The sequence below is a fragment of the Lolium rigidum genome, chromosome 6 (assembly GCF_022539505.1).
Source record: "Lolium rigidum isolate FL_2022 chromosome 6, APGP_CSIRO_Lrig_0.1, whole genome shotgun sequence".
NCBI lineage: Eukaryota > Viridiplantae > Streptophyta > Magnoliopsida > Poales > Poaceae > Lolium > Lolium rigidum.
The window spans coordinates 296,494,192-296,517,920 of NC_061513.1; the positions used below are offsets into that span (position 1 = coordinate 296,494,192).

The 23,729-nt window shown below is 48.0% G+C and overlaps 2 protein-coding genes across 6 annotated transcripts; one reads left to right on the plus strand and one right to left on the minus strand.

Moving 5' to 3' along the window:
* Positions 1-8,846: 8,846 nt before the first annotated feature.
* LOC124666630 (disease resistance protein RGA5-like) lies at positions 8,847-16,269 on the minus strand. 4 transcript variants are annotated; one of them, XM_047203969.1, is made up of 7 exons: positions 15,917-16,269; positions 13,568-14,420; positions 11,405-13,441; positions 11,083-11,308; positions 10,831-10,978; positions 10,610-10,746; positions 8,847-9,628 (listed from the first exon to the last, which is right to left on the minus strand). In XM_047203969.1, the coding sequence occupies exons 1-7, from the start codon at positions 16,020-16,022 to the stop codon at positions 9,146-9,148; spliced, it is 3,990 nt and encodes a 1,329-aa protein (XP_047059925.1). In that variant the 5' UTR covers positions 16,023-16,269; the 3' UTR covers positions 8,847-9,145. The 4 variants fall into 4 exon arrangements, 2 of the variants coding, with proteins under 2 accessions (XP_047059925.1, XP_047059926.1); XR_006990955.1 differs by having other exon boundaries at positions 9,516-9,628; positions 10,928-10,978; XR_006990956.1 differs by lacking the exon at positions 8,847-9,628 and having other exon boundaries at positions 10,630-10,746; positions 11,123-11,308.
* A 350-nt stretch (positions 16,270-16,619) lies between these two features.
* Positions 16,620-23,011, plus strand: LOC124660796 (disease resistance protein RGA4-like). 2 transcript variants are annotated; one of them, XM_047198634.1, is made up of 5 exons: positions 16,620-17,604; positions 19,041-21,454; positions 21,579-21,778; positions 22,594-22,747; positions 22,908-23,011. In XM_047198634.1, exons 1-4 carry the CDS (start codon positions 16,772-16,774, stop codon positions 22,705-22,707), a joined length of 3,561 nt encoding a protein of 1,186 aa, XP_047054590.1. In that variant the 5' UTR covers positions 16,620-16,771; the 3' UTR covers positions 22,708-22,747; positions 22,908-23,011. The 2 variants fall into 2 exon arrangements, with proteins under 2 accessions (XP_047054590.1, XP_047054589.1); XM_047198633.1 differs by having other exon boundaries at positions 22,594-23,011.
* The last annotated feature ends 718 nt before the right edge of the window (positions 23,012-23,729 follow it).

Consider the following 23,729-nt stretch of genomic DNA (forward strand, 5'->3'; position numbering starts at 1 on the left):
CAAAGCCTGCGCCGATACCATAATCGCCAAGTGCGCAGTCGCTCCTTCCAAGAGGGCGACCTCGTCCTTCGTCTCATACAGGACAAAAAGGGCATGCACAAGCTTTCTCCCCCGTGGGAGGGACCGTTCGCCATCAGCCGCGTGCTTGGCAACGACGCCTACTATCTCATCGACGTCCGCAAGAACGACAAGGGCGAGCCGCTCACCAGAGAAGTCGAGCGCCCTTGGAATGTCAACCTTCTCCGTCGTTTCTACACCTAGCATAAACGTGTAAGCGACTTCAAGAATATAAATGAAAACAAATTGTTCCTCCATATCGCACTCGCCAATTATTCTGCAGCACTCGCCGACACTCACTCATCTCCCATCCCCGCGAGTCGAATCGCCCAAAGTGCGCGACTCGGGGACTGCGAGACCTTCGATTGTCGCTGCTGACCGAGCAATCCACGATCGACCAAGTAGCTCGGCTAACAAGAAAACAACGGGTCACCGGTCGCAAAACCAGGACCGGTCTGCCCCGTGTTTCTTACGCCGTCAAGCGAACACGGCGACTGGATCCAGCAGCAGGGTCGCTTGCTCGACCAGCCCCCCGGGCCCAACAATCGTACAGTGCTACGCTATAAAGCACAACTCCATGCCCTCCTCTACCTTAGGCAGGTGACTTGAAAGGCTAAGTACTTCGACTAGGGACCCCGCAAAACGGACCCGCGGTTCGCCAAGGAAAAACGCCTGACCAAGAACCCCTTTGGAGTCGCCTAGCGACTGGCTCACCGAGCCACGACAAGAGGCGCGCTACACAGACAGCGCAACAAATCCACTCACCCACCCATGAGGCTGCTATCCGCGCAAAACGACTACGTACTGCGACTGGGGACGCCCAGCTCGAACAGGAAAACAGTCATGCCGATAGCCTTCATCGGGGTCGCACAGCGACTGGCCCCTCGAGCCATGGAAGAGCACTCCAATCGCCCGAACAGGCAAAGAAAAAAAAAAGCAGCAAAGCAAACAACATTCATTCACCAAAAGCATCGTTTGTACAAGTAACACACCCTCGAGTCCATCGCTCGAAGGAACAACGCACCCACTCGCTAACAAAGCACACCAATCTACTTAGGCGAGCTCGATTTCTCCTCCGTCACCGGCTCAGCTCCACTGTCCCCGTGACGAAACTTCGGGGTATAGCGGACGACGGGGTAAGTCGACAAGGCCCTGGTAGCCGCGGCATGAAAAAGCCGCTCGGCGGGGAAGTCCTGCGGGCCCGGCACCTTCTCCGCGTCCTCAGGGGCCGACTGGCTGACGATGTGCGTCTCCAAATCTGCAGTCGCCAGCACCCGGTCAGCTTACGGGCGAACCGCCTCCATCAGACGCAACACCTCGGCAACGTCAAACTCCCCAGTCTCGGACGGGAATCCGTCCGTCACCTCCTCCACGTCGAAACCCTCAGAGTAATGGGCAAGCACCATGCTGAGCGCCATGGTGACACCCACTCGACAGGAGGAGCGCGGAGCCAGTCAACCACCGCCGGGATATCGGAGACGGCCTTGAAGACCGAAGGCGCGTCCTGAGGAATTACTTCCCGCGGGCTCAGGTACTGAAGCGCCGCCAGGATCTCCCCGGCACAGGCGATGATGCGCTTCGTCGCCTCCTGGAGACATTCCCGGGGAGTCGCCATCTCAACGAAGTCGCATTGCCCTGAAAACACAAGCATGAACAAAATTTCTAAGTCAGAACTCGCTTAGTCAGAAACTCGCCACGCTCGGGGACTGGACCCTCGAGGCGGACTCGCCACGCTCGGGGACTGGACCCCCGAAGCGGACTCGCCGCGCTCGGGGACTGAACCCCCGAAGCGGACTCGCCACGCTCGGGGACTGGACCCCCGAAGCGGACTCGCCACGCTCGGGGACTGGACCCCCGAAGAGGACTCGCCACGCTCGGGGACTGGACCCCCGAAGCGGACTCGCCACGCTCGGGGACTGGACCCCAAGGTGGACTCGCCACGCTCGGGGACTGGACCCTCGAGGCGGACTCGCCACGCTCGGGGACTGGACCCCCGAAGCGGACTCGCCACACTCGGGGACTGGACCCCCGAAGCGGACTCGCCACGCTCGGGGACTGAACCCCCGAAGCGGACTCGCCACGCTCGGGGACTGGACCCCCGAAGCGGACTCGCCACACTCGGGGACTGGACCCCCGAAGCGGACTTGCCACGCTCGGGGACTGAACCCCCGAAGCGGACTCGCCACGCTCGGGGACTGGACCCCCGAAGCGGACTCGCCACGCTCGGGGACTGGACTCCCGAAGCGGACTCGCCGCGCTTAAAGGCCAAACCCCCGTAACGGGCTCGCGGTACAAGTGCCGATCAGCAAAGCTAAAAGAAGGAAAGACTCACCGAGCAATTGCCGCGACATCTCGCGGACAAAGGCCTCGAAGCTCGTCTTCTCAGCCTGAACAGCCAGAAGGGTGCCTTCCGACGCTTCCTTCTCGGCCGCAAGCTCTTTCGCGTGCTATAGCTTCAAAGCCGCCAGCTCTTCACGCAGCGAAGCGGCCTTACCTCGAGCAGTGTCCCTGGCCTCCGCCGCGGCATCAAGCCTGACCTTGTAATCAGGGATTACATCCTCGAGTTCTTTGCCCTTGCCCTCGAGGATCTTGGTCAGGTCGGCGACTTCCGCCTTCGCCTTCTTCTTCGCTTCCTCAGCTTGCTGGGCTCGGAAGTCGGCCTCCCTGTACAGGGATTCCTTCACATATCCCTCTCGAGCCTCAGCAAGCGCCTTTTCTCGCGCCTCTACTACAAAAAGAAGATTATAATGGCAAGAGCAGGAACTACACCGGATGAAATCACAGCTGTGCGAATAGATACTTACTGCCAAGGGCGATTAGGCGACGATTTTTCTCCGCCGCCACTTCCACAAGGGCCGTCAGTCGCCTCACCTCCGCCTGCACAACAAGAAACGAAAACTCAGTACGACAAATTGCTTGGTTCCAATCCGAAGAGACTCGACTCGCCCCTTCGGCCCGAGTCAACCCTCGGGGACTGGGAGGGAACCATGCTGAACATACGAAACTCACCACATGAACTTCACCAAGCGCCGCGTGCAGCTCAGTAAAGGACAAGGTCGATGGCGGAGGTTCGCGAGACTCGTGCGTCCCACCCTCTTGCATCACCGCCTCCGTCGATGGTGCCCTTCCAGTCGGAACAGCGGGATCGCTGGGACGAGCCGGGTCCCTGGCGGCTTTGGTCCGCCGCTCCTTCATCGGCGCCGAAGAACTGCCCCTCGCGTCTGCGCTCGGCTCCTCCTCGGTCGAGGAGGGGACGACGATTGGGTCCCGAGCCTCGTCAGGAGCGACGTCCACCGTCACCCCCTCCGTGCGACCCACGCTTGGCAGGGGATAACTCCCGTCGGCTGGCTTGATGGGGCTCGCGGTCGCATCCGCCGCCTGGCTCTCGGCGACGGTCTCCTCCCGCGCGGAGGATAAGTCCGCGGGTTCGGCGGACGTTCTCTTTGCCTCGGCGGCCTTCTTCAGCTCGGCGGCCTTCCTCGCCTCCGCCGCCTTCGTGGCCGCAGCCCCTACCGCCGGGGCGGGTCTTGTCAGGACTTTCCTCTTGGATCTGCAAGAAAGAGTATGAGACTCCAATGTCAAGTAACATGACAAAACGCAAAGCGGAGATAAGTCGCTTACCTCACGGTGGGGATCGCCTTGACGCCCGGGCCGACTCGGGCCCCGGCGTCCAAAGCGTCCTTGAGGGGACGGCGGAGGTCGGTAGCGCCCTCAAGGATAGTTTGGCGGAGTCGCTTGGGGCGCGGTTCGCCCTCCTTCTTCGCGGGCTCCTTCTTCTCCGGAGGGGAAGTCGACTCCTCTCCGTCGTCGTCCTCCTGGGCGCTCTCACCCAGCGCGCTCTGCGAGGAGGACGCCGTCCCCCGCTTCGCACCTCGGGGAAGCCGGACGTACTCCCGCGCCTCGGAGTCCGACTCGGTGCGCTCTCCCTCGTCTTCGACTTCGTCGTCTTCGCCCTCGGTCATCTCTGACGGCTCCTTCCCCGCGAGTGGGGGGAGATGGTCGGCGACCGTCTGCCACCGCTGCATTTCAAGAAACCAATCGGGTTAGCAATCACATGGCTTCCCTGAGAGCGAGTAAAAACGGGTAAAGTGTTACCTTTGGCGCTGGCTTATCCTCGGAGAAGGGTTGTAGCCCGTCATCGAAGGAGGTGAAGACGGCGGTGGTGACCTTGGCGAGTGCCTTCCGGTACTCGGCTTCATCCCACTCGGTCGCCGAGGACCGGGTGCTGTCGTTCTGCCCTTTGTACTCCGACATAAGGTGGGCGCGGCAGCGGAGAGGAACCAAGCGGCGGCCGAGCCAACAGTTGTACATGTTGGCGGCCGTCAAGCCGCTCTCCTTCAGCGCCTGAATCGCCTGGCGCATCCCCTTCACCACCTCCTCCTGGTCCTTCGGCAACGACCTCACGTTGAGGCGCCGAGGCACGCTCGGCTCCGGCGTGTATTGGGGAATGGCGACTCCGCCCGGAGGAGTGTACTCCAGAGCATAGAACCAATACTTGCGCCACGGCGACTGCGCCTTCTTGGGCAGCGCCATGTCGATGAAGTTCTCCCCGGACTTCACCTGGAACGTGATCCCGCCGTTGGGGAACAGAGATTGGTCGGTCTTGCTAACCCGAGTCGCCCGCCCATGGAAGATGGACACCCACAAAGGGAAATACGGCGGGCAGCCTAGGTAGCACTCGCACAGCGCCACGAACAGCGCGATTTGCTGAACGCTGTGCGGCCCGAGGTCGGAGACCTTGATGTTGTAGAAAGAGAGGAGTTGCCGGAAGAAATCGGAAGAAGGGAGAGCGAGACCTCGGTCGAGGAAGCTCAGGAAGAGCACGAACTCGCCGGGGCGCGGGAGTGGCTCTACTTCGTTCGCCGCCGGCACTCTCCACCGTTCCCGCTTAAACTCGGGGATGATTCCCGCAGCTACGTATGGGATCAAGGCTTCCTTGGTGACCTTGGATTTCCCCCATCCTTTCGCCGCCATCGGAGTATGAGGAATTTGGAGCAGAGAGATGGCAAGGAGAAGGGAAGAATGCGGCGGAGTGATGAGCACTAATCTTGGTAGCGGCCTTTTATACCACCGCACTCGCCTGGGTTAGGGATGAGATCCGTTCGTTAATTCGATCCGGAATCACCGCGCCGTAATCAACGGTCGGGATTTACGCCGGGTCCGGGTGAATAGACGTTAAACTAGCCGTTAGCGGTCACATCAGGCCCAACGGTCAACTGCGCGCAAACGGCTCGCGTCTCGGTCAACGTGAAATTTGGCCGTTGCTTTCTCCACGTGTCTCCACGGTAAAACGAACGCCGACTGGTAAACGACGACTGGCCAGAGCCGACTGTCACACACCGACTGGCCGACGCCGAATGGCATGCATCGACTGGCGAACACCGACTGGCTTGCACCTCCTGACTCGTTAGGCACCGGCGACTGGAGGCTGAAGCCGTGCAACAACCTTATCTTCAAAGAGCCCGATGGCGATTCATCCTGGTCCATCACCGCGCTTCTTTGAAGCTCGCCTTGGACTCACGCTTCATCGTCACCGCGCTCGGGGACTACTGACGGGGATACACCCATAGGGGGTGGGTCGCCAGTCCCACTCGCCATGAAAGAAGGAGACTCAGATGGGCCGCCAGTCGCTCAGGCGACTGGGCCATGAAGCGACTGGGCCACCTGTCCAGGAGGGAGGCCGGTGCGACCAGATAAGAAGATTGCGTGCAGGGGGAGTAGAGGATCCCGGATTAATAGCAACTGTATGACTCGGAGTTATCTCCTTGTAACCCTAGATCGGGGGTGTCCATATAAACCCCCGAGCTAAAACCCTAGAGGACACATCATCTAAGATCCAATCTCCCTCTGTAAGCTCCGGCGTAGCCGCCGACTGAGCCCCCCCATTGTAATTCTCCACTGAGCAATAAAGATCTAGCAGGACGTAGGCCCTTTACTCTCCGGAGGGGCTGAACCTGGGTAAACCCTTGCGTCCTGTGCACCTCGATCCGCGTATGGCCATGTTTCCTTGCCCCCGCATCAACGAAGTGCTGCCCCCGGTAGCATCTGCCGTGGTCACATCCACGACAGCAAACATCATATATAGGAGGTAAAGTATCATCAAAGTAAATTTTCTCCTCCATGCTTGGGGGACTAAAAATATCATGCTCCTCAAAACCAGCTTCCCCAAGCTTAAATTCTTCCATAGCTTTAGCAATAATGGTGTTCAAAGAGTTCATGCTAATAACATTGTTACAACTATTTTGCAAACAAAGTTTCATGGGTTTTTTAATTTTCTCTTCAAACACATCATGTCCTAATTCAAGATAAAGTTCATAAAAATCTCTAATTTTGTTGTTGTTTTCCATTAAGCCTAACTAGTGAAATAAAAACAAGAAACAAAAAGATTTAATTGCAGGATCTAAAGGAGATAGCTTCGAGCACTCACACACCGGCAACAGTGCTAGGAAATAGCTTAGTAGTCGGAGGATGTGAATACCTTTTACCTTACCTCCCCGGCAACGGCGCCAGAAAATAGCTTGATGTCTACATGTGCTTCTATTCTTGTAGACAGTGTTGGGCCTCCAAGAGCAGAGGTTTGTAGAACAGCAACAAGTTTCCCTTAAGTGAATCACTCAAGGTTTATCGAACTCAGGGAGGTAGAGGTCAAAGATAGTCCTCTCAAGCAACCCTGCAATTAAGATACAAGAAGTCTCTTGTGTCCCCAACACACCTAATACACTTGTCAGATGTATAGGTGCACTAGTTCGGCGAAGAGATAGTAAAACACAGGTGGTATAGATGGTGGTAATATTGCAGGAAGTAAAGATGCAGTAAAACAGTAAATAAGCGATGTTTGCAGTATTTGGAAACAAGGCCTAGGGATCCTACTTTCACTAGTGGACACTCTCAACATTGATCACATAATAAATAAATAACTTCTCCTCACTTGTGCTACATACACTCTCTTGTTGGATAACAAACACCATTCATTGTGTAGGGCTACAAGAGCTCCCTCAAGCCGGAGTAAACAAGCTCCACAACATTCGGCATTCATATTTAAGTAACCTTTAGAGCATAATAGATCATTGCAATTTAGACCTAGTACTAACATAGCATACACACTGTCACCATTACACTATGAAAGAGGGAATAGATCACATCAATATTATTATAGTAATAGTTAACTCCATAATCTACAAGAGATTACAATCATAACCTATGCCAAGTACTACATGATGCACACACTGTCACCATTACATCATGAAGGAGGAATAGACTACTTTAATAACATCACTAGAGTAGCACATAGATTAATAGCGATACAAAGCTCATCATATGGATCTCAATCATGTAAGGCAGCTCATGAGATCATTGTATTGGAGTACATGAGAGAGAGATTAACCACATAGCTACCGGTAGAGCCCTTAGCCTCGGGGGAGAACTACTCCCTCCTCATCATGGGAGACAACGATGGCGATGAAGATGACGGTGGTGTCGATGGAGATGACTCCGGGGGCAATTCCCCATCCCGGCGGCGTGCCGGAACAGAGACTTCTGTCCCCCGAAACGGAGTTTCGCGATGGCGGCGGCGCCCCTGGAGTCTTTCTGGAGTTTCGTCAATTTGTATCGAAGTTTTAGGTCACGAGGGCTTATATAGGCGAAGAGGCGGCGCAAGAGGGGCACCAGGGCGCCCTCCCCACCTGGTGGCGCGACCAGGCCTGGGCCCGCGCCCAGGTGTGGTGTGCCCCCCCCCTGGCCCATCTTCGTCTCCCCTTCGGACTTCTGGAACCTTCTCGGTGAAATAAGATGTTTGGTCTTTGTTTCGTCGAATTCCGAGAATATTGCCCGAACAGCCTTTCTGGAACCAAAAACAACAGAAAACATGAACTGGCACTGTGACATCTTGTTAATAGGTTAGTTCCGGAAAATGCATCAAAACGATATAAAGTATGAACAAAACATGTAGGTATTGTCATAAAACTAGCATGGAACATCAAAAATTATAGATACGTTGGAGACGTATCACTCCTCCCAGGTTCACGGTGTGGAGGCGGGCGAGCGTGTCGTCGATGGCGGCCATCTACTCCGTGGCCTATAATGGGAGGTGCTCGATGCTCCGGGGATCGGCGTCGTCGAAGGAAACCAGGTGCGCCGTCGAGGCGGTTACAATGCGCTACATGCTGAAGCTCGGGATCTACGGGGTTTGCCGGAATCCACCATGAAGACGGTGTTCGCCTCCGTCCTAGTCAAGTGAGAACTCGTATGCTCAGCTCCGGTCGGCAGTACTGCAGGGCCAGGGAGGGCGCCGCAGGTCTCCATCCCGGCTGCCGGCTGCCGGCCCTCGCACCTGCGTGTAGCTCCTACACGTGCGGCTTCCCTCTACCGCCTTGCGCCTGGTCGGCCTCCCGCCGCTGAGCCGCCAGCGGGCAAGGGCGGAGCAGGATGCTGCCAGCTTCTTCCGCATAGGCCTACTGCCCAGGGGTGCTCTCGGAGGAGATTTTTCCGGCTTAACGGTTTTGCTATTTCTCAGTCAACTGAGATTTTATTAAGTCTAAGTCACTTACAAAAATGTGCTTTGAGTTGCACTTTTCTGTTAAAAAAATGCAAACAGAAATGTGCAACTGAGCCGAGTTACACTTTTCTTTAAACTGCAGTTACACTTTTCTGAGTTGACTGATACTTAAGAAAATCTTAGTCAACTGAGACATATGTACACCCTATTTTCAAAGGGTGGACTGGTCAACACTGCACCACGTACGTACCTCTACAAAAACCAGTGACCTAGTTGAATTCCATTGCGTATCTGGTGATCGTAAATAGCGTATTTCTATGTACGGTGACCATGGCGAACAAGGCTGACAAGTTTGATGACCCCTCATGTATTTTACTCCGGAAAGATCTTCCGTTTGTACTTTCTCCTATCTAATCGCAATGAAAGCAGCCACGCTGCCTTTCGTAAAAAAAAAGGGGTTTCATCCAGAATAGGTGACTAATTGCCTGAGCTTGATGCTCCAAAGTGTATGTGTGTTATGTCTCTGTTACCATCCGCAGGCAATCCGGAACCACCGTGGTCCGTGGAAATGTTAGAGAAGATACGTACAAGCTATCACCGAAGGCATGCAATTGTGCTTACTGCTTTTGCTCTTTTGACGAAAACGTGTGACCATTTAGTTGTCTTTGACTGTTGCTCGATGCCACTTGCCAGGGTCCTCGGAGGGTAGCCGTCCTTGAGCGCGAGCAGCGGCTCAAGTGCATCCACGACATCGCGCATGCATGGCCGCTCCTTGGGCACTCTATTCAAGCACTGGTGCGCGATGGTTGCAGCACCCCAGGCTGCACGCGCTGAGTATTGCCCTTTCAATCCAGGGTCCATGATACGGTACAGCTTGTCCTCACGGCGCAGGTAGGGACGCGACCACTTCAGCAGATATCTTTTCCGACTGAGATACCGTGTGTCGATGGGCGGCCGCCCAGCTAGCAGCGCCAGGAGCACCACACCGAAGTTGTACACATCCTTCATCCTGGCCTTCTCGTACCTCCGCTTACTCTCCTTCACCAGGCGAAAGCCCAACAGCTTTGCTAAGTAGTTCTATCACAAAAAAACAAGGTCAGAAAACATATTACTCTAATCTGATTCAATTTAATTTGCTATCTTACGGAATGAAGCAGTGGCTCGTGAATCTGCCTTGCGGAAGGGTGAGAACTCGCCCACAGTGCTTTCAGAAATATTAGGTTCTAATATATTGTGGTGGGTGACTTATGCGGCTTTTCAGAACCTATGGGGTTAGTCTATCTTGTGCAGATTTGGTCTTATGCACTTTTTGCATCCACGGCTTGCAAAAAAGTTGAGTTGCAAAAAGATGGACCTAGAGGCAACGATTTCAAAGAAGCTTTGATGACTTCTTTGTTTTCTCAGAAATCTTTGTTGTTTGTATGTGTTTCAGTTTATTCAATACAATGTACTATTGACATATTTTTGTTGATGAGTAATTTAATTAATCCATGAAAAAAATCAAGTCCTTTTAGAAAAATGTGTACATTCACATTTTTTACTTCATCCATGTTGCACTGTTTGATGTTCTGCTACTAGTGTGACAGAAATTGCAGTACAAGATCAGATTTTGTAGACAAACGAAATTCTTTAGATGTAATATGCTAAAAAAGGGCAATAGTCTTTTCATTCTATGCATGTGCCACTTTGACATTAGTACACTGATGTTCCAATCTAAAACAGACGATTGTGAATACCTAAAATACTACTGAAAGTAAAGCGTTTCTCCTCAAAAAGAATTGGACAAGTAGCTGAAAATGTTTAACTTTAAAATCATGACGAGACAATTAAATATTTATTTTTTCACTGATACTTTACTCAGGCCGTCTGGGGAATTTCCACATCTATTTAGCATGACAACTATTATCTTGAACCGTGTGGGCAATATCTAAACAACATTTCTTTCTCAAGGTAGAAGTCTGATCAGGTTTTCGTATTGTACTGAGTGTTTCTCAAAAACATTATTTTCTTTTAGAGACAACAAGAGTATTATAGTTATACCAGTAGTTTGAAACTCACCGGGTAAATAAGAACGCAGGAAGCTCTAAAATGACCGTGGACCAATGGCTTATCCGCCTCGTGCAGGAAAGCCAGCCCCTTAGCTGCACCAACAGCGATCTCTAGCCGTGGTAACAATGGTATCGAGAGAATGTAATCTGCAGCCACATAATCATGCATACGCTGTTAGCAAATTAAACAACTGATCAAAATATAAAGCCATTCAAATAAATCAAAACCACCATATGAATCTTTGCCAATCAAGAACTTGTTTAGGCTGATAGAGGCCGTGTACTCGTAGACGAGCATCATGCAATTTCCTTTAACGCAGAAACCCACCAGCTTCGCCAGATGAGGATGATGCATGGTCCTGAGATACTCCAGCTCTGACTGAGTAATCTCAGATGAAATTAATTAATAAACCAACCTCTGTGGTGATTGAAATTTGCAGCAGAAGGAAGGCAGGGATTGAACAGTGACACAAAAAACCGTACCAGACACCTGCAGTCATTCCTTTTGGAATGGTTGGGGTACCTGATGACAGCAATCTCCTGTGGCCCAAGGCCTGGGCGGAAATTGCCGCCGAAGGAACCTTTGTAGACGCCAAGGCGGTTAATGTCACGGTTTCCATGGAGGAAGTTTGCCTTGGAGAAGTTGCTGGTTGCGGACACGAGCTCCTCCATGGTGAAGACATGCAGGCGCGAAGAGGACTCCTGTGACCTTGAAATCCAGATTATAACAAACCAATTAGCTTCGCTCGAACATTAATTAAATCAAGCTAATCAAATAACCGGAGTCTAAGTCGAAATAAAGAACCTTTTATCAGCTGCTCTCTCCAATGCCTTGTCGTATTCATCTGGTTCTTCCAGAATCTCATTCGCAGGTTGTTTTTTCTGGTTTTTGCTTTCATCTTCATAAGAATTATAACCCATCATTTGCATATTGATTTTAGGATTGCTCTGATGATTATTAACGAAGGTCCTCGAGGCATACTCTACATTAGCAGCTGCGCCCCCAAATTCTACCGTGATCTCTTTAAGGCCTGGCATATGCTCTATGCCGATAACTGCAGTACCACATTGATGTCGTTTGAATGTGCCTTCGTTACAATAATAAAGAAGATGTTGGTCCATTGGGGGGATGGCATTGAAAACTAGTTTGAGCTTCCAGAGATTAGGCATTGCAAACGCCTCAAATGCTAGCCAAGCTACACCACTCATGAACCTCAACTTGAAGTACTTGAGAACAGAGAACCCGGCCTTGTCAAAGATGATTCGTTGAATGGGTGCCCTCTGCACATACAGAGACAGAGCGGTGAGGGCAGGCAATCCTCTGAGAATATCGACACAATTTATCGTCAGTTCCCTCACTGAAATCTTCAAAATGCATAGGTTGCCATGTTCTGTAAACCATTTAGGAATCCGGTAAAATACGATGCAGCTGTGCAGCGAGCATTCAAACTTCTGGAGAAGGGGTGGAGGTGGCATGCAATCCCATAAAATGGTTACTTTTGAAGCGCCGCGAACCCCAGAGCCATGAGCCACCACTTGTATAGTTTTCAGGCTGCCATGTCCTTCGATTAAAGAACCTATAGCTTCCATGCTTCTCTCTACAACATAAGAAGGTGTAGAGGGGCGAAGACTAAGATCCTCCAGGTAGTTCAGCTTCCCAAGGCTCCCCTTACTAACAGACCAATCCAGCAGATTTCCCTCGATAGGAAGACTGAGGTGCAACAAATGTGGGAGATGGATATCCCATGGAACAGAAGTGACTCTTGCATCCATAATATCCAGTGTTTCCAACAATTGTAGTCCATGGTTCGGCAGTTTTATGCAGACATGACATGCAATCTTCAAATATCTTAGCTGAAACAGTTGTGAAATCCCAGTGAGGTCAACAGGGTCATTGTTGCCATGAAGACTCGATAGTTGAAGGTTTAGAACACGAAGAAGCTTGAAATCTGTAAGACAGGGCAAACACTCGAATGATCCAAAATATCTAAGAGACCGAACTTGTGACATTGTGATGTTTGGTGGTGTCTTGGCATATCTTGCATCACCAAAGAGGAGAGATAGTCGACGGACCTTATGAGAAAGTGATACATTTTTTCGACTGTAGTCTACTGCCAAAATGAATTTTTTTTCTTCAGACTTGTGTGCAATAAGATCATGTACTATGTCATGAACCTCATAGGACAACACCTCATTGTTGTAGTTGATATGTATAGGCTGAATGAATCTTCTACAGATAAGTTCATCGAGATAGCTTTCTGCAACTTTCTTGATGTCTGGCCCTCCTGTGGTATCAATAAAACCTTCAACCACCCATTGTTTTACCAAATCATCCTTGCAGAATTTGTAGCCCTCTTGGTACATACTAAGATAGAGTAGGCATGTCTTCAAATAATGAGGAAGGTAACTGAAACTCACATTCAGTACTTGTCTCGTTCTTTCTGAAGTAGAATTTGGCGATAAAAAGCATAGCGAATGATGTATGTATGTCAATAGATCAACTGATACGAAAGGCTGGCTTGCTAAAAGACTAGCTATACTGATTATTGCTAGAGGCAAACCACCACACATTTCAATAATTTCGTTTGAAACCTCTTTGAACTGTTCAGGGCAATAACTTTCAGAGCCAAAGAGTCTGTTAAAGAATAGCTTTCTAGAGTGATCATCATCTAGGGGTTTCATCTCAAAAACATGTTCTGCCTGATAACAGCAACATGCTAATGCAACCTCTTCTATCTGTGTAGTTGTTATTATTCTGCTGCCATGACTACCATTTGGAAAAGCATGACTAATAATGTCCCATACTGATGCAGCCCATACATCGTCAAGAATAATTAAGTACCTGCATGCAAATAATTAGCTGATATTAGTGTTTAGGGAACAACGAGTTCTAGTTCAATTTTTATGAAGAAAATAGCACTCCCTAAGATTCATAATAAGTGTCGTGAATTTGAACTAAAACCACGACCTTTTATTGTGTAGATATTTCTTGATATTGTCAATGAAGTCAGTTTCCTCGGAATCCTGTGCGAGATTATGACGTTGCAGTTGCGACAAAATGTCATGGAAAGTTCTCTTTATATCCATTTTCTTGGACACCCGAATGAAAGCTCGACAATGGTATTGTTTCCCAAATCTGTTATACAAAACTCTAGCAAGTGTAGTTTTACCAAGACAAGCAGATCCAAGAACAGACAGCACCTTGAGCTGCTGGTCCCCGTCGTTAGCCAGTGAGTTAATAAAGTCACTCATCCGGCTATCAATTACTATGTCGGCAGTTTCTTCATACGGTGTTGGAAGAAGCATAGGGCCAAGGGGCACAAACCTACGCCTCAAGGTGCTGCACAAATGGAGGTCGTACCTCTGGTGCCGTGCAATCGCCTCCTGGACATACATCCTGAATTCTGATAGCGCTGCTGCAGTATTAACCATAGTATTCGGAGTCTTGACATGACTGGGCAGTTTGCGGAGGGATCTGGTGCTCTTGATGTTGTTGGCAACGGGATTAGGCCACACAAATAGTAAGTTGTCCATGTAATCCGCCATGTCATAAGACATGTCGCGTGCCTCATTCATCCAGCAATTAGCTGTTGCAGGGAGGTCCTCCACCTCTGACAGGTCATCAAGGTAGGAGCTTATCTTTTCAACGTCATGTTTGAGAAGGCGCATCCCATCCTTGACCCCCTCAGAGGACAATTCCTGAGCAGCATCCCTGAGGAGCAGCATGTTCAGCTTTGCAACAAGAGGTCTCATGGCACCTAATAAAGCACTAAACGGGGGCCCAATTTCCCTAACTTCGCCTCTGCCTTGGATCGGAACATCTGAACACACACGAACAAATTTACAATTAATTAATCAATACTGCTGCCTATACACATGTGCCCTGTAGTGAAAGGCAACCATCAACTATCTGACAAAGCCAAATGCATTAAACAATTTTAAAATCAGACATACACGAGACTTTAACGAGTGATATTCAATCAAACAATCTCGTGGTCACAACGCAGATGTATAGTTTGAAGTGAAAGAAAATATTGACATAGTACACAAACAGAACGAGTGTATTAATAAAAAACACATCCTATCTAGTTATTTGTATCAGAATCACCAATTTGCCATTTTTATTCCCATCGAAAAGGAATCAGTTAAGCAGTCACTGCACCACTAAGTGAGAGAGAAGTTTCAGTGGAAAACTGAAGCCTTTATTTTGCGGTGGAAAACTGAAGTCCCCTTGAAAATCAGGACTGTGGTTGGTGATTGCAAGGCCGTGGTGGCGCATGCTGGTGGGTGGCGAGGTTGGCGGAGCACGATAAGTGTCCGGGGGCGTGGTTCTCTGGGGGGACTGGAGAAATCCTTGTCGGATGGCTGACACCGACGCGGTGACGCTCATGGGCGCCACCATTCCTTCTTGAGGGGTGCCGGGGTTCCTCCTCCCCACAACCCTTCCGCATACCGGGGGAAACCCTAGGCTTGTCCGGGCAGCAGCGTCGTCATCGTCGCATCCCTTCTTGAAGGTGTTGCTTTGGTATGCGGCGCTTTAGAGAGCTAAGTTCGTGGTGGAAATTCTCCGGAGGGCGCAGCGGTTGCGGATCATCAGCGTTTTCGTTGATCCGGCTTTGTCGACATTGTTTTCTTTTCTCTTCTTCTTTTGTTTCTTTTGGGCTTTGGTGTGCTGTTTTCCCCAGCGCCAGCGGTGATCTCCATCTTGTATCGGTTGGTTGCTATATTAATATAGCGGGGCGAAAGCCTATTTCGAGGAGGAGAAGAAAGAGCATACTAGTAATTCAAGACAACTTGATCAAAAGAGGATGGCAGGGGGTAAACAATGCCAACTTTGTGGGAGAGATGAGACTATTGACCTGATAATATACAGCATACTAATGCCAATCAGGATCTCACTGGGATGTTCAACTGCTAAACTTGTCTGGAGCATATTTCAGTGTGTTTTTTGTTTGCCTACAATACCTGATAATATACACACACTTCTCTACTCCTGGATTGCTAAGCTCAGGACATTAGAAAATAGACTGATACACAGTGGGGATTGCTGTTGTGTTCTAGACTTTGTGGCGATTGAGAAAGGATGCATGCTTTGACAACAAAAGGATCTCCCTCCCTTTGGGGGAAGTTGCTGCTTGATGACCGAAGGCGACGATTCTGTGATGCTATGCCAGATCATGCAAGCTTAAGCCTGTCAGACAAATGCTTTTTCTTTCTTTCATTTTGGAACTTGTAAGAACTGCTGGTTTCTCATAACAGAAATCAGAGGGCTCACCCCTCATTTTGAAGAAAAAAAAAGCAAGTGAGAGGATTTCACCTCTGGTAGGAGGATTTAGATCAGAGAGGACGATGTTCCTGTGCACCTCAGGAGATTCCTCCTCTACTATTACCTCGCCCTCCTCCTTGACGTTCTTGTGCTCCATCAATCAGAACCAGATATCCCTGCTCTCTAATCTCTAGATCCTCTCACCACCAAGAAAACTATGTTTTGAAACGGGGTACCTAGATCTATCCTCGATCCCTCTTTGATAGGCACCATGCATCAGATGAGGACATGTCGAGCTCCCAAAGAAGATGGGATCCCATGTCACCCAGCGATATGTCTATAGGGACCTTCAAATATTTGGCTTCTTCCTATGACAGTAACGTCCCAAAGGAAAGATGCAAAGGGGACACTATGCAAACAACACTGTTGCACAAGGTGTGGTCGACAATATAAAGAGAAAATGAGCTCAGTGACCATGAGGATAAGCAATTAAAATCCACCAGTTTTGGTTGGGTGGGAGTTGTTGAAACTTGACTCAGGGGGGATGATCTTTCTTGTACTAATCTATGTGGCTGGTCTCTTCCCAACAAAAAAAATCAATGTGGCTGCTATCGTCCCTCAGAAAAATCTATGTGACTGATATCCTCCCTCAGAAAATATTCATGTGGCTGATATCCTACCTAAGAAAATCTATGTGTCTGATGTGATGTGAGTATGTGACAGGTTAACATTATCGCTAATAAAATTGTAGCTAGTCCCATGCTCTTATACGGCCATGGCTGCTGTTGAGTTGCTGAACCCTCCCTTTTCTCTGTCTCCACGAAGTTCCATTCAGACAAGAGAGGGAAGGTATGAATCAATAGAAGTAATGGTCTGATCAATCAAAAGGCTGAGGGAGGTGTGGAGATGGAATTAGCTGCAGCTGCAACCGTGGCCAGCAGTGTGGCCAGCAAGATCGCGCCGAAGCTCTTGGATTTCTTCAAAAAAAATCACAAGCTGCAAGCGGACCTGGAGCATGAGATCAATTACATCACAAGAGAGTCTGAGATGATTTCTGCCGCCATTCGAGAAGATGGCCAACGTCCCCAGATGAGCGGCGAAGAGGTGCATAAGGAGTGGATCAAAATGGTACGTGACTTAGCCTACGCCATTGATGACTGCACTGACCGCTTCATACACCGTGTGACGATGCCCACAGATGCGTCATGGGTCCGTCGGAAACTCCATCGATTGAGGACGGTGCAGGCATGTAACGAGTTTGCAGCGGCAATACTTCGTCTCAGAAAGACATCCGAAGATGCATGCATGCTCAGAACAAGATACATCACCAGTGGTGAGTGCAGACGTGGCGGTGGCAAATCCAATATATTGGAGTCATCTGATGAGGAAACAGACACTTTCGTCGCTGCTGTAGGTATGGAGGCAGCCCGGGATGAGCTCATGGAGCTGATAATGGTAAGAACGACCAAGGATGAGCTCAAGGTGATCTCCATTGTCGGATTCGGTGGCATAGGGAAGACTCTCCTTGCCAAGTATGTGTACAACAGTCCCGCCGTTGTTGGCAAATACCCAGCACGGGCTTGGGTCCGTGCTGCGGAGAAAGATGCAGGGGATGTTCTCCAGGAGATACTCCGGCAACTTGGAGTGCATTCCATTAGTGAAGGAATTGTAGGTAGCTCCTGCCGTCAGAGCAACAGAAAGCTTTGTGCAACCTTAAAAACGTGCCTTCACACCATCAGGTATATAATTTATACTACCGTAGCTAAGCACTTTATGTTTCCATTGGTTTTGTCAACTCATTTTTCTCTCTAATTCTACAGTACACACTACAGTATCACTGCTATAGCTAATGAAACATTTCTTATACAATTTGATCCCACCAGAAAATTGCATACAGCCCTACATCTATGTATGCATACAATTAGGCTATTAGAACAATTTTCAGACAATGCAAAGTATATTTTATTAATGGCATCAAGATGATACAGGCGCAGGGGCTTAAACCCTGAAACTCTGCAAGCTGAGATGCACACAATCAACAAACACAAGCTTATCTATTTAAAACTAACAGATCTGACACAAAATAGTAATAAAAAACTACGATGGGTGGGCATCACTCTGAAGCCTAGACTTACATTCACGCTTGGTAAACACCATTCGCGTCACATACTGTAAGTACAAACATGCTGCCACCAACTCTTGACCTCAAGCCGCTAAAGCATAGGCCAAGTAAAGAGCCAGTCTTGTGCAAAAATACCATACCTGCAAGGAAGAATAAACTGTGTCTTGTCAAAGACCATATCGTTTCTTGTTTGGGATACTATGGGCTGGATACAAATTATGACATGAACAATTGATCATATAGAAAAGGTGAAACAATTTTTATTCGCGGGGAAACTCATACTCATAAGAAAAGAACTTGTAGCAAGATTACATCTAAATTATTTCTGGATCTCATCTCAAAATCTACCACCATACCAACCTGTTTCAGGAAAACGATATTCCAGATTAGCTACAGTAGCTCTGAAACTAAGCGGGGCACCTAAGCCTAAGAATATGCCAATATTTTATTTACAAATCAGTGCAGTTCATATAACAAATAATTATCATAAGCCCTACATCTTTTACATGCATGGCACTTTTTTAAGTAAAAGTTTTCTTTGGAAGAGCAAGTAGCATGTTTGTGAGAAGGAAACTGAAGTGCCAGCTACCTTAATCTCAAATAGACTACACTAAAGTTCCTTCTTATAAATGGAGCTTGGTAATAAATAATATGGTGATATGTGTTGACGAGTGGGTAGAAAACATTATTTCTGAAGCATCTTGCAGATTGAAAATAATGACTTCACTCAGGCCACAAATATATCACACCACAAAAACATAGGAAAGAATGTACAAGTTAGCTGAGCAGAACATCAGGACTCAGATGGCCATGAAGTTTAGAATTTATATAGGCAAATACTTGGTGTTGTACATAGCTGTTAGTGTCCTGATCAACTTTTTTCTCCATTGACCATGTTCTCGAACTAGCTCTTTGCAATGTTAACAAAGTTTTAGAGTGTTAGAAGAGTGAGAATTCCATGTGCGGTCAATTTCCTTTATACATGAGGTGCTCTGTGAGACTTGCTATGCCTGAAGATTAAATGTCTTCTAACTCGTTTTTCTCTTGTTCTAGGTTCTTCATTGTAATCGATGACATTCGGACCGAATTTTGGCATCACATAAAAGATGCTTTCCCTGTGATTCCCGGAGTCAGCAACAGAGTTATCGTTACGACGGCCACCCAGTCCATAGCAAATGCATGCGCCTCTAATGATGGTGATGTCTATGTAATGAGAACTCTAGATGCGGAACACTCGAAAGAATTATTCTGCAAGGAAGCTTCTTTGGAGTATCCACCACCACCTGGTGATACGCAGCTCAGTTCAGAGGCACTAAGGAAATGCAATGGTCTACCCCTTGCTGTTGTTACCACTGCCCAGTTCTTACAAAGTAGAGGTAATCCTGAAAGGTGGGCATACCTATGCGAAAACCTTGGAAAACATCTGGAAACAAATGAGAACTTAGCACGTATGAATCGTGTGCTCGTCCGTAGCTACACAAACCTTGATAGCCAAGATGTCAAGACCTGTTTGCTATATCTAGGTATTTACCCAAATGGACATCCAATTAGGAGGGCAAGCCTGGTAAGAAGATGGTTAGCTGAAGGGCTCATCACAGAAGACCCTAAATGCCGTACCCTCGATACTGCTATTGATAATTTCGATATGCTTGTCAACCAGAGCATAATCCAACCTATTGATGCCAGCAGCGGCAACAGAGCAGAGGTGAAGCTATACAGAACTCACGGAATTATGCTCGAGTTCATCCTGCACAAGTCCATGTGCGAGAACTTTGTTACCTTGTTATACGATAATGGTTCCCTACCCAGTAATGTCCGATGGCTTTCACTGCATAATAAAAGTGCTGCAAGGTCCAAAATGAATCCAAAGGACTTGCGTCTTGTACGGTCTCTCACAATCTTCGGTGACGTGCACAAATCTGTTTTGGACTTTTCCAAGTATAAACTGATGCGAGTTTTAGATCTAGAAGGATGCTGTAACCACTTGGAGGACAAGCATCTTAGGGAGATGTGCACCAACTTATTGCTTCTCAGGTACCTAAGCCTTGGGGCCGCTGTTACAGTTACGGTGCTTCCCAAAGAAATCAAGAAGCTTCAACATTTGGAGACACTGGATGTAAGAAGAACCAGTATAGAGATGCTGCCCAAAGAAGTCATGGAGCTCCCATGTCTAGTTCATCTGTTTGGAAAGTTCAAGTTCCAGCACAAAGTAGGAGGCCGGAGAATGCATAAGCTACAGAATTGGTTGTCAGAGAATAGCAAATTGGAAACGGTAGCAGGGTTTGTTGTGGACAACAACAGCCAGGGATTCACACAGCTCATGGAGCATATGAAGCACCTGACAAAGGTGAAAATATGGTGTGAGTTCACCGCTGATACCAACAACAACTTAAGTTATCTCTCAAAGGCCATCCAGGGGTTCATCGAGAGAGGCACCCATCTGAAAGAAGCTCGCTCACTCTCACTGAACACGAATGACAAATGGTCTGAATACTTGCTGAATTTCTCCCTGGAAAAGGATTACTCCTACTACCTTAGGTCACTGAAGCTACAAGGGAACAGCATGTGCAGCCAGCTGCCTCCGTTTGTTACCATGCTAGGTGGTCTCACTAAGTTATGTCTGTCATTCACTGGCAATCATAGGCTGAGCGGTGACACTCTTGCTGCCCTGAGCAGAGTGCGCAGCTTGGAGTACCTGAAGCTGATTGCAACTCAACTGGACAAGCTTGTCATCAAACCAGGTGCACTCAGGAGCATGCGACGTCTATGCGTCTTGGTGGAAGTCATGACTGGGCTGGAAATCCAAGATGGTGCTATACCGCGCCTCGAGTCGTTCTGGCTGCTATGTAAGGATCTAAATGGCTTTAGCAGCACAACTATCCAGTCCCTGCCACGTCTTAAGGAGGTCACCCTTCATGATGGAGTGAGTGACAAAACAAAACATGAGTGGAAAAAAGCAGCAAAGAACCACCCCAAACGTCCAAAGCTCTTGTTTGTCAAGACGAAACTGATGGGAGGTGAGCCTGCTGTGGAAATATCCCTTGCGGTAACAGCTAGTGATGTGACAACCGACGAGGTTGATGTGGGAAGTGAGCCTGCCGTGCAAATTAACCCTGTGGCACCACTTACTGGTACAAAGGCCAAAGAGGCTGCTGTGGAAAGTGAGCCTGTGGTGGAAATTAGCCCTGTGGCACCAACTACTGATATGGCAACTGAAGAGGTTGCTGTGGAGAGAGAGCCATCAATGGATATTAGCCCTGCAGCACCATCTACTGATATGACGGCTAGAGAGGTTGCAGTGAATAGTGAACCTGCGGTGGAAATTAGTCCTGTGGCAGCTACCGATACGACGACCGAAGAGGTTGATGTGGATAGTGAACCTGCTGCGAAAATTATAACTGCGGCACCACCTACTGCTGTGACGTTATCAGTGACAAAGCAGTCTCCCATTTCTACTGGAGAATCTGGTAATTAAGTGAAGTGCGTCTTATTTTGCAATTTTGCTTTATTCCCAGTATTTTGGTTGAGTATTGGTATTTAGTTATATATACTCTCTCTTCACACACATGTGTGAATTTTCTTATTGTGCAGTACAAGTTGATGGTCAACATGATGATGATGGTGATGATGATGAGAAAGAAGAAATGGACGACACTGAGGACCCAATGGATTTTTCTGACAAAAAATGTCTGAGCACTCAGGTGATAAAGCAGATGAACAATGAAATTTCTACAGAGGAGACGGAAGGAGTAGATGGTTTACAGGATTATCAAATGGATGATGGCAACCAGGTACTTCACATGTTCTATCCGTCTTAAACTATTCCAATGCTTAGTGATGTAACTAGTGAACTGGGGTGAAGTTATGAACTAATATTCTTGAGGTAAATAAATCTGCTCAAGTGATTAGAGATATGGAAGCTGCTACAGATGTACTGTTTTTATAGCTAGCAGAGAGAAGTCTAACAGTGTACTTCTGAGTGAGGAATCAAAGCTGGGATGTTTGACTGTAAGTCTATTGACACACTGCTGTCAGATGAGGATGAAGATAGTTGCGTAAGAGGTTTAGCTTCTTCAGGTAGACCTGTTTCCCCTGGTAGAGGTAGAAGAGGTTATGCTCAATTTGTAAGGTAGCTTTAGTACTGGGGAACATGAAAGATAGTGGCTGATTAATAACTTAGGAGCCTCTTGTGTACATTGGTTTATATTGCTCAAGTCTCACAAGGTTAGGTGACCCCTTAAAAACAACTTTGGTTTGTCAAGTCACCTCTTACCATCAAGGTTTTTATGTGGCTTGCTTGTGGGGATAGTATTTTAAATAAGGTAAAACCAAATGTATGTTTTGTGGTGCTAAAGAAACTGTGGAGCACTTATTCTTTGTATTCCTTGCTTCTAAATATTTGTAGGGTGTAATTAAATGCACAGTTGTTCATTTTTCTTTTAGTCATCTGTTTAAATATTGGATGGTTGTTGCAGAAGTTGCTTTAGTTTCGACTAGATAGAAAAGTAGAAATGTGGTTGTTTTAAAAATATATTCCCTACTGATCATACTAGTATGGTTTTTCATTTGTCACATCACATTGGTTATCGCCTGAACTGATTTGCAGAAACGAGGATTACAAAACAAACAGTGCCTGCGCGCGAGGTTGTCGTCGCTGATGGCAATCAGGGTATTTCGCCAAAGAGCTAAAGAGGGGCGGTTGGTTCCTCGTCTGGGTTAATCTTTCCCAGGACAGTACTGAGGATTTCTTTGAGTGCCAGGTTGGAAGAACGAACCGGACCCCATGGATATCTTTGCTGTTTCGACAGCTCGTCTATCTTTATAGCCTTTAGCATGTTCAGCCAGGGCTCCATGTATGGCCTGTAATAAAGGCCCAACATGGTGTTATCAGTTTCTCAGGCTCTAATGGTGGACTCTCAGGTGTTGGGTATACCAGACTGCTACAACTATGGACTCATCTCCTCAAGATGATGAAGTCGCTCCAATAAGTTTCTCCTGAATGCACATGGTTTATTTTTCATTAATGCCTATTCCGTGGCCTTTGTTCTGTCCTGAAAAAATGTTCACCATGTATGTTGTTGGAACATATTGGTCCCATTCCCATTCGACTTTGGCATCTATTAGCTTTATCGACATCATTTAATTGCTCAAGCTACTATACGATCATTGCCATTCAGACCATCATCAGTTACTACATGCCTATTATCCTCCTTTTATTCTTGGATGTTGTGTATATGTAGTAATCAGCAAAACACCCTTTCGTTAATAATTTTTTTATATAATGTTCCTTCTAAATTATCCATGCTAATTTTATTTACATTCGACACTATTGACAACTAGATATATCAAAAATTATATTTTACATACGATATATAGCGACAGGAGACAGCTCCAAGACTTTTGGCATACAGATGAGAGTTTAGAGGTAGGAGGGTAGTTAGTACAAGGGCTGACACAGAGTGTTGCATTTGGGTCCCAATCCTTTGTTTGGTAAATAATGAGGGTTGGACGTGTGGATTTGAGATGGGGGTTTCTTCCCCAGTTGGCTAATGGTAACTCATGATCATGGACGATTAGCTTATTTAGAAGGACACTAAAAAGCAATTATCCCCAATGTATCCCCATCTGCTTTGCTATTGGGGCCACGCCAAGGAAAGTCAACAACTCCTCTGTCTCCCCTCTTCTCTGCTCTGCCCCTCGTGTTTCTTCTTTTTGAGGGAGCATCTGCCCCTCGTGTTAATG

Bases quoted from the DNA above. Each gene is read 5' to 3' on its own strand.
- LOC124666630 (XM_047203969.1), bottom strand. From the start codon at position 16,022: ATGGAGCACAAGAACGTCAAGGAGGAGGGCGAGGTAATAGTAGAGGAG. The intron at 13,442-13,567 runs GTCGTGGTTTTA...ATTTGCATGCAG, and splicing joins AAATATCTACACAATAAAAG to GTACTTAATTATTCTTGACG. The intron at 10,747-10,830 runs GTGGTTTTGATT...ATGTGGCTGCAG, and splicing joins GATTGGCAAAGATTCATATG to ATTACATTCTCTCGATACCA.
- LOC124660796 (XM_047198633.1), top strand. From the start codon at position 16,772: ATGGAATTAGCTGCAGCTGCAACCGTGGCCAGCAGTGTGGCCAGCAAG. The intron at 21,455-21,578 runs GTAATTAAGTGA...CTTATTGTGCAG, and splicing joins CATTTCTACTGGAGAATCTG to TACAAGTTGATGGTCAACAT. The intron at 21,779-22,593 runs GTACTTCACATG...ACTGATTTGCAG, and splicing joins AAATGGATGATGGCAACCAG to AAACGAGGATTACAAAACAA.